Source organism: Corvus brachyrhynchos, unplaced genomic scaffold (assembly GCF_000691975.1).
Source record: "Corvus brachyrhynchos isolate BGI_N302 unplaced genomic scaffold, ASM69197v1 scaffold21, whole genome shotgun sequence".
Lineage (NCBI taxonomy): Eukaryota > Metazoa > Chordata > Aves > Passeriformes > Corvidae > Corvus > Corvus brachyrhynchos.
In genome coordinates this window covers 6,192,322-6,201,145 of record NW_008236924.1, presented here as the reverse complement: position 1 = coordinate 6,201,145, position 8,824 = coordinate 6,192,322, and the positions used below count along the sequence as shown (strand labels likewise).

Sequence of the window (8,824 nt, the reverse complement as noted above, 5' to 3'; positions counted from 1 at the left end):
CCCTGAGCCTCCTTTGCTCCAGGCTGAGCCCCTTTCCAGCTCCCTCAGCCACTCCTGGGGCTCCAGCCCCTTCCCAGCTCCGTTTCTTTCTCTGGACACGCTCCAGCCCCTCCATGTCCATCTTGCACTGAGGGCCCAGAACTGGACACAGCACTCACGGTGTGACCTCAGCAGTGCCCAGCACAGGGGACAGGCACTGCGCTGCTCCTGCTGGCCACACTACTGCTGAGACAGGCCAGGTACCACTGGCCTTCTTGCCCACCTGGACACACCTGGGCTCATGTTCAGCCAATGTTGAACAGCAATCCCAGGTTCCTTCCCACCAGGCAGCTTTCCAGTCACTGTTCCCCCAGCCTGGAACTGCACAAGACTGTTGTGACCACAGTGCAGGACCTGGCACTTTGCCTCACTGAACCTCACACTGCTGGCCTTGGCCCATGGATCCAGCCTGTCCTGATCCCTCTGCAGAGCTTCCTGCCCTCCAGCACATCCACACTAAGCCCAACTTAGTGCTGTGAACTTACTGAGAGTGCACTCCATCCCCATGTCCAGATCATCAATAAAGATATTAAAACTGAGGAAGAGCTTACCTGGCTTTAATTGTTGCAAAAGCCTGTAAAGACATTTTGAAAGCAGAATTAGCACAGTGCAGGCACAGGCCAGCCATGGAGCTGTGTGTCTCTGGGAAGGGAGATGCTGATAGATACCTTGGTGAAAAGAAGCATGTCCTTCTGATTTCTCAGAGCCTCCAGCTGACGAACATCATGGCTGGCCAAATCCTTCTCCCTTTTGTGATTATTCATCTCTGCCTGAATCCGAGAAAGTTGTTGCTCCTCGTATTCCCTGAGAACTTTCAGGACCTCTCCTTTTTTCTTCTCTAGCTGCAGATGCATCTCCATGAGCAGGCTCTCCAGCCGTCCCCTCCGCAGGCTCTCTTCAGTCTATTAAGAGAACAATTTCAAAATTGTAAGGAACATTTTCCACATGAGCTCTCACTCAGAAAAAAATCTGGCTTTGATCTGGGATAAGAGAAGTAACTAAAAGTTGAAGGTTGGAAAAATAAAAAAAAGCCACACATCAGCCACTCATCAGGAGGCACAGACTTCCAAGCTTAACTAAGAATGTACCTCCCAGACTGATAAGAAAGTTCCTCAAAGAAAAAAACCTCAAAAATACATGAGAAACCACCCAGGAACTAAAAAAGCTTCAGAATCCCTGATCTGGGGAAGGGTAAAATAAAACTTTATCTCCTCAGTTACCAGCATGCAACCATCCCTGAGGTGATATGGGACCTTGAAACAAACCTTCAGACCCTCCTTCTGTTTCAGTAGGTTTGCTATGACATTATCCAACGCAGCTTCGTGGTTTCTCAGGGCTTCCAGAGTTCCAGGAGAAGATATCTACAAATATAACCGGAAGGAGATATCAGGATAGGACTGGCATAATGCATGAGATCAGCTTATAGACATGGGTTGAGCTAGACTTGCAGAAGGTTTACTCATTGTATGCTCTTGTTGGAAAACATACCAGTTTAAAAATTTTATATATGTGACTTTAGCCAGGTTTGTTCACCTTTGCCCCGGGGAAGGGAACTGAAGCCTCTTTCCAGGGCATTGTTTCTCTAGGTGTGCTCAGCATTTCCACAGACTGGGAGTAGCCCCAAAGGGATAACAGAACATCAACAGAACATCAACAGAACATCAACGGCCATCCACCAACATCTACCCCAGACTCTGCCTCTGGCAGAGTTGGAGACATCTCCTCCGGAAAAGACTGATAAGAAAACCAAGCGAAGAAATCCGGATCCAATAGGAGACCAAATACTAAGAACTACACAACTTGGGACCAATGAACACTGACCCAGTTAGTTTCTATGAGTTTTGATTGTATAAAAGATCTGAAAAATCTAGTAAATGTCCTGTGTTATGGAATGATTCTCTCTGCACACCCGGGCTATGTGTGGATGAGATGGTCTCTGTGGTACATCCTGGCCAGAACAACATCCTGGCCAGATAATAAAGTAACGCCTTGACTCGCTAACATTAAAAATGTTGTTGGAGGGTTTTTGTTTTCCCCGCAGTTTCGGTGACACTCCCAGGACAAATCAGTAGATAAAGGTTTACTGGAAGGTTTTATCCCTGAACGAATGCCACAATTACAAGCACAAAAAAGACAAATTGAAGCCGAAAACTATTCATGTGCAATAGCCACATATAAAGCCATTTTCCCTGTTGGCAGCTTTCCTTCTGTTACTCTGTCATTAATTTTCTTTGCATAAGTGCAGCTCAGGCTCATCTTCAGCTTGGAAGTGCACCAAGGATTAAAACCATAGCCACGAGCAGTCAGCCCCACCAGTTTGGCCAAACTCTTCCTTCAGGATGGGGAAAAAGCGTTTGTAACGTCTTGTTTTATATCTCAAGGGCCAAACCCAGAGAGAAACTGGGACAAAACTAAGAATAAAAGCCCAGGATTGCAATTTAGCCCCCACCCTGCGTTTGCACTTCTGAAACTCGGGAGCTGCTCCAGCCCTGTGCCATGGGCAGCACATGGGGTTTTCCTGGTGCAACCCACGCCTGTCCCACTGTCCCTGCAGCCTCTTACCTGAGCTTGGTCAAAAGCCTCCTCCAAGCTGATGATTCTGTGGTTCTTGTGGGAGAGGACGGAGCACAGGATGCAGATGCAGTCCCAGTCCGTCTCACAGAAGCACTCCAGCAGTTTGCCGTGCTTGGGGCACCTCCTCTCAGCCAAAACCTGGGCACCGCAGGGCTCCACCAGCACGTGGCTCTTCTGGGCCTTCTTAGCGTTGTGCTTGCTCAGATGGGCTTGGCACAGGGAAGCCTCGCAGCTCAGGCACGTCTTCACTGCTGGCTGCGGCTCCTGGAGGCAGGAATCGCACAGGATCACCTCCTCTGGCTGGCCCGAGCTTTCCCCCTTCCCCTTGCATTGCGCTTCCCGCTTCTCCTCCTGCCGGTGCGCAGGAACATCCATAAACTTCTGCACTATGTTGCGGAGGTGGAAGTTGGGCTGCAGCTCCCCGGCGGGGGAATGGCAGAGCGGGCACCGGGCAGCGCTCTGCTGGCACCGGAGCGCCTGCCTGATGCACTCCGTGCAGAAGCTGTGGCTGCAGCCCAGGGACGCGGGGTCCCTGTAAATGTCCAGGCAGATGGGACAGGTCAGCTCTTCCCTCAGCCCGGCCACTGCCTCTGCCCCGGCCTCTGCCCCGGCCATGGCGCGGCGGCTGCGGGGGAAGCCGGAAGCCCGGAGGGAAGGGAACAAAACAAAAAGCGGCCGTGACAAAAACAACCTTCGCCCCGTTAAAAGGTGCTGCCTCCTCCCCCTCGCAAGGGAGGGTCATCCCTCGCCTCTCTCCAGCTTCCTGCCTCTCGCTGCCACGTGGGCAGGGGCCGCGGCCGTCTCGGTGTTGAGAATAAAATTGTACCAAGTCGTGTTTAAGTCTCGGGAATTCCTTTCGCTTTAGCCGACTTTGCTTTGTCCTGTGTGCGAGTGGTTATCTCAGCCTTAAAGGCTGTGAGCCTGAGCAATGGTGATAAGAAGGGATATCCTGGCCAGGCCACGTCTCAGGGGTGCATTCAAAGAGAAGAAAGGTTTTTGGAGGCCTGTGACCAAAAAAGAATAATTTGAGGAATGGGATGTTCCCCAAACGACCACCCCAGACCCTCAAAAGAACTCTGCTCCAATGAAAATAAGCTCTGAGGAGTGATTTAAATATGCAGAAAATTCAGGGAGTGTTTAGCATATAGGTATGAGTTTTGGGAAATGTATTGAATATGTAAAAGTTACATGGATTTAAGCTGGTCTGTTAGCAAGGTGTTGTGTGTGTAATAGGGAGTTATCCCCCACATGCTGAAATAAAGTAATGCCACTTTGTAATATTGAAATTACAGTGTTAGAGAGTTTAACTCCCCATTTTCAGTGGCAACAGGACAAACTCCATGCAGCAGCTTGAAGCTGAGAGCTTGGACACTTCAAGGGGAACATGGCAGAAGGTCCAGCCCTGCTTTGATGGGGCTGCAGGGGTCAGGAAATGAGGCAGGAAGGAAAGCTGGGAAGAATCCTTGTGGGCAGGGAGGCTGGGAGAGCTGGACCAGCAGCCAGAGAGCAAAGGAACCAAACCTGTTCCTCTCTGCAAAGACACCTGGATGGACCTGGACAACAACCTGGGACTGATAAATGCTGGGAGTGGGCAAATGCACGTGTTACTTGAAGGGAGCTCCTGTGCCAGCAGAGCCCAGGGCAGGATTTGGTGTCAGATGCCACTGCTCAGGGCACAGGTGGGAGCTGAAACTCCAGACAGCAGCCCAGGACAGCTCAGCAGGCAGTGAAACGAAGTCCAAACAGTGGGCATTCCACACTGGTCAGGAGCTGGAGCCTGGGGTGTGCTGCCCACACTGCCCACACTGCCAGGTGCCAGCCAGCCCAGCCCAGGGCAGTGATCAAAACTGTCCCCCCTCACAAAAGCTCCTGACTGAGTGATTTTCCCCTCCCACGAGGCACACTGTGCCCAGTCCAGGAGATAAAGAACACTGCCTCCCTCCTCTCCAGCAGCCACATGAGCTACTCCAAAACCAGCGCCTGCCTGTGTGAAAAGGAGTTGTTTTATCACAAAGTTATGCCAAAATAAAAACAGTCCAGCTGGGATTTTTCCCAGATGGTTGGAAGTAATTGCTGGGACCAACGGAGCTGCTGAACTGATGTCAACATTCACCAACAGCTCGCTTCAGACTCAAGGTCTGCTTTCAGGAATTATCCTCAGTAAACAACTGTATTCAGCAACAGTATCAGTGCTTTATTTTCCAGGAGGCTGCCTGGGAATGCAGTGTTGGGAGGCACAGGTTGGGCTGGGAGGACAAACCTCAGCTCTGGCTCTGTTCCTCCCCGCAGACCCTTCCTTCGTGTGCCCCTCTCCCTCCTGGGAGCCCACTCCTGTGTCTCTGCTCCACATGTGCCCACCCTGGGCACCCCATCACTGGCTGTCCCGGCTGCATTCCCACATTTCCCCCCTCCAAGTTCATGTTTTCATCTGTCCTGGCACTGTTGGCATTGCTGTTCCTGATGTATCTCAGGAAAACATTCCTCCTTGGTGGCCTTGAAGCCTGCTGGTTTTGGAAAGCAGCAGGGAACGGGCTTCCCATCAGCTCTGCACTCAGGGTGCAGCAGTGGCAGGGATGAGGGGCTGGGTTTGGGGTGGGAGGCTGGTTGTGGCTGGGCTGGGGGACCCACACTGGGCTCCCACAGATGTGCTGGAGACAGGCAGGTGTAGAGCTGCTGCCTAAATTGCCACAAATCAGCAAAAACCAGCAGCTGGCACAGCTCAGCACCTTGCAGAGCTGCTTCTTTCAGGCTGCTGGGATCCTCCAGCCCGGCAGCATCACTGATCCATGTTCTGCATAAAATCAGTGCAACCTCTCTGGCCCGGTGAGCCCTCACAGGGCCATGGCTGGCGTGGGGCTCCCGAGCTGTGACCGTGGTGGCCCTGCCCAGGCCTTCCAAACACTCCCTCCACAGCCTGGGACAGCAGTTTGGCTCCCAGGGCCTGCTGCCCTGCTTCCAGGGGCTCTCCAGGTGCCATCCTGCGCTGCATGGCTGCTGCATCACCACCTGCAGTCTTTTCCACATTTTTTCCTGCTCTCTTGCTCCACTCCAGAAAATTCGAGGGGCGTGCCCTGCTTCATTTTTCACCCACTCCATCTGGGGAGTTTCTTTGGCGAGGGGTCCTGTGGCAGCGGCACCACTCGAAGTCCAGAGTGCAGAGCCCAGTTTTTTCCTGCATGAGTTAAACTGGAAGAAGCCACACTTAAAATAGCAACACACAGGGATATTCCCAGGCAGGAGCTGCATCCCTGGCAGCTGGGAGGCTCTGCCACCCCCTTGGCCCTGGCACAGCCCCGCTGCCAGCCACGCAGACACAGGAGAGCACCTGCAGCAGAGCAAAGCACCTCATCCCCGAGCAGACTGGCACTAAAAACTAAAGTATAGCAGCAGAAATGTGTTCCTTTTTTTGTTCTTTCCACTTTATAGTATATATGTTATCGTTTATTTATAGGCAGATCACTTCACTATTTACAGTACATGAGCGTAGAGATTCTACAGTCTTTTTGATGTAAACAAGAAACTCCACGGCAGGGGAGTCTGGAAAAAGAAGCCAGTTCTGAAGTATTTACACAATTTAAAATAGAACTTTTATACCCACTGGATAGATATAGAGAATACATTGAGCGATTTGGTTAAATTATCTATGAAACTATAGAATCTGACAATGTAAAAATACAAGAAAACGTTCTCTCATTTTAGAAGGTAGACAGTTAAATCACACTAGAAATAAATCTCTTTTGTTTTTTAAAAATAATAACAATAATAATAATAAAGGAAAGGCATAAGAATCCATGCCATCTCTTAAGGTTAAAGTATATTACATAAATAAGGACACAACAGAATGGAACTGGGGGAAAAAATTAAGTGAAATATAAAAAAACTGCTGCCAATTAAAAAAAAACCATACTAAAAACTTGATTCTTAATCATAGAGGGATCAATTCCGCTGCTTTTACTTACACTGCAAGTAGAAAATTGCAGAGTTAAGTAGTACTTACTCAGCATGAGCAAGGGAGGCAGAATTGGCCCCTAATAATTATGAGCAGTGTCCTTTCACTTAAAAAAAAAAAAAGAAAAAGACAGAATTTAGCTTTTTTTTTATAAATAACAAAGCAAATGTGCCCCTTTTTAGGTGAAATTCTTACACCTTTCTCAAGAAATGCATCAATTGAACCGTTCTCTCTCTTTCTCACATGCATTCACACACTCCCTCCCCACATCCTGCTGCCGCCCCTGGCCCCGGGGAGGGTGAGGGAAGAGGAATGAAACCCCAGAATGAAACCCCAAGGCTGCATTTGGCTCTATATTGCTTGAGATTGTCAGGGATGGACTTGGAACAGAAAGGGTGTCGGGTTCAGCTCTAAGACCGATGTACCTCAGGACTCAGCAGACGTCCAGAAAGAAAAAAAATCCCCCCAAAAAAGGAGAAAACCGTGTTGATCTGCAGTTGCAAAACTCACTTGCATGACCCAGAGCTGGGATCAGACACTCAGGACTGTAACATGGTGACTGAGCTGCTGCTTCCTGAAACATGTGCAGGCAGCTGCGCTGAGGAATTGGGAGAAACCTTTGCTTTGGGGCAGCATCCAACCTAAAACCTAAAACCTGGGATTGTCCTCTGCATTCAGCCCACACACTCAGAAACGTTTGCTCCTCCCTGCGGAGCCTCAGGGACACGCTGGATTCCAGCCAGAAACCTGCTGCCCCCTTGAACAACGAGTTTTTCTGGGGCAAACCTGTGCAAAACAAGCAAAGGGGCATTTTATCAGAAACTCTTCACATTCAGCATTTCCCCACAGCACCTGCAGGAAACGGCTGGGGGACGTTCTAGACTTACACAGTTTTAAAAAAATAAATCTCCTCCTGACTTATTGCCTACCAGAATAAACCCTTTTGCTCCCAGTTTCTCCTGCCCATCCCACAGCCTCGCAGAGGGCTGGGGTGTGAGGGGTCCCTTTTTGAGGGGCACCCACGGCGATGCCACAGGGGTGTAAAGGCAATCCTTGGAAAAGGGGGGGATCCCCAGTCCCTGGCAGCTCCTGCAAAGCTCTGGGCACCTCTGACTTCCCTGGCAGCAGTGCCTGGGCATTGCTTTGCTCCTGCCCCATTTCCCTGTCAGCATCCAAACCATGGGCAGCTCAAGAGGGAGCTCTCACCTGCCCCTGTGCCCGACTCACCTCCCTGCCAACTCAATCACTGTGAGCTAAAGACACCTTTAGAGTAAAAAAACCCCACAAAAATTAGAAAAAAAAAAAAATTCAAGTGGAAATTTCTTTTTCACCCAGTCCTAAAAGGTGGGGGAAGTGCCCAGGGCAGGCAGCACACAGCCCAAGGGGCTCTAAGCATAGTGCATAAGTCCTGGAAAAGAAAGAGTTTTTGGGGAGGAGGAAAAACAAACCATCCTCATTGAATGGAAAAAAAAGTAAAAACCCAAACCAAAAAAAGAAAACCCAACCCCACTTATAGGCTTCAGGCACCACAAAGACCACTTATTGCATCTCTTCCTACCCTAGGGCTGCAGTACTGATGAGCTCTGTGCAGGACCAGCCCTCCCCTTCCCCAGCACCGGCCTCGGGACCCAGCAGCTGGGCTGGGGCCGACCCAGGGCACCCAGCCACAGGGAAACACTGGGAAATTTTATACCTGGGCACGCCAAAACCAGTGCTTGGGAAGCGACTGAGTGATCCCCAGGAGTGGGCTGGAGCCCCCCCAGCTCTGCACTAACCCTTCTGCTCCACCACCCTTGATGCATCCCCAGCGGGGCCCGGCCATGGGTGCCCCTGGCTGAGTGGGAGATGGAAGAATTCCACTTACTTTGCTTTTCTTTTTGTTTTTCTTTCTTTTTTTTTTTTTTTTTGTCTTTTTTTTTTTTTGGATTGATTTTTTTCTGAAAAACATCAGCACAGCACAGGACAGTACTACCCACCCTAAATGTGTCGCTATATACATTCTACATAAGCTCTATAGCAATCACATGTAAACATCATCATCGTGAGGAAATACTAGGACAGAAAAAGGCAAAGCTACAATGAGGCAATTGCCAATAGCAGATGCTCAGTCTCGGCCAGAGCTGCTCGTGTTCGCTAAGGTGGGATGAGAACCGGGGGGGTTTTGGGCTGGGAGAGATGCCCGATTCCACTGCTGAGGCTGAAATGGCACAAGGACTGTTCCCTGGCAGTGATCGTCACCGGCGGCGGGGTGGGGACCCCGCC

General features: G+C 50.3%; 1 protein-coding gene across 1 annotated transcript in view; it reads right to left on the bottom strand.

Annotated features, from left to right (window-relative positions):
• The window catches only part of LOC103611581 (probable E3 ubiquitin-protein ligase MID2), a 6,136-nt gene extending 2,313 nt beyond the window's left edge, over window positions 1–3,823 (bottom strand). Inside the window, exons 1-4 of the mRNA XM_017728230.1 lie at window positions 2,602–3,823; window positions 1,305–1,400; window positions 708–941; window positions 591–613 (exon numbers count right to left, since the gene is read on the bottom strand). Coding sequence (XP_017583719.1) covers window positions 591–613; window positions 708–941; window positions 1,305–1,400; window positions 2,602–3,228 — 980 coding nt within the window. The 5' untranslated portion in view covers window positions 3,229–3,823. The remainder of the gene's footprint in view (window positions 1–590; window positions 614–707; window positions 942–1,304; window positions 1,401–2,601) is intronic.
• Window positions 3,824–8,824: the final 5,001 nt, after the last annotated feature.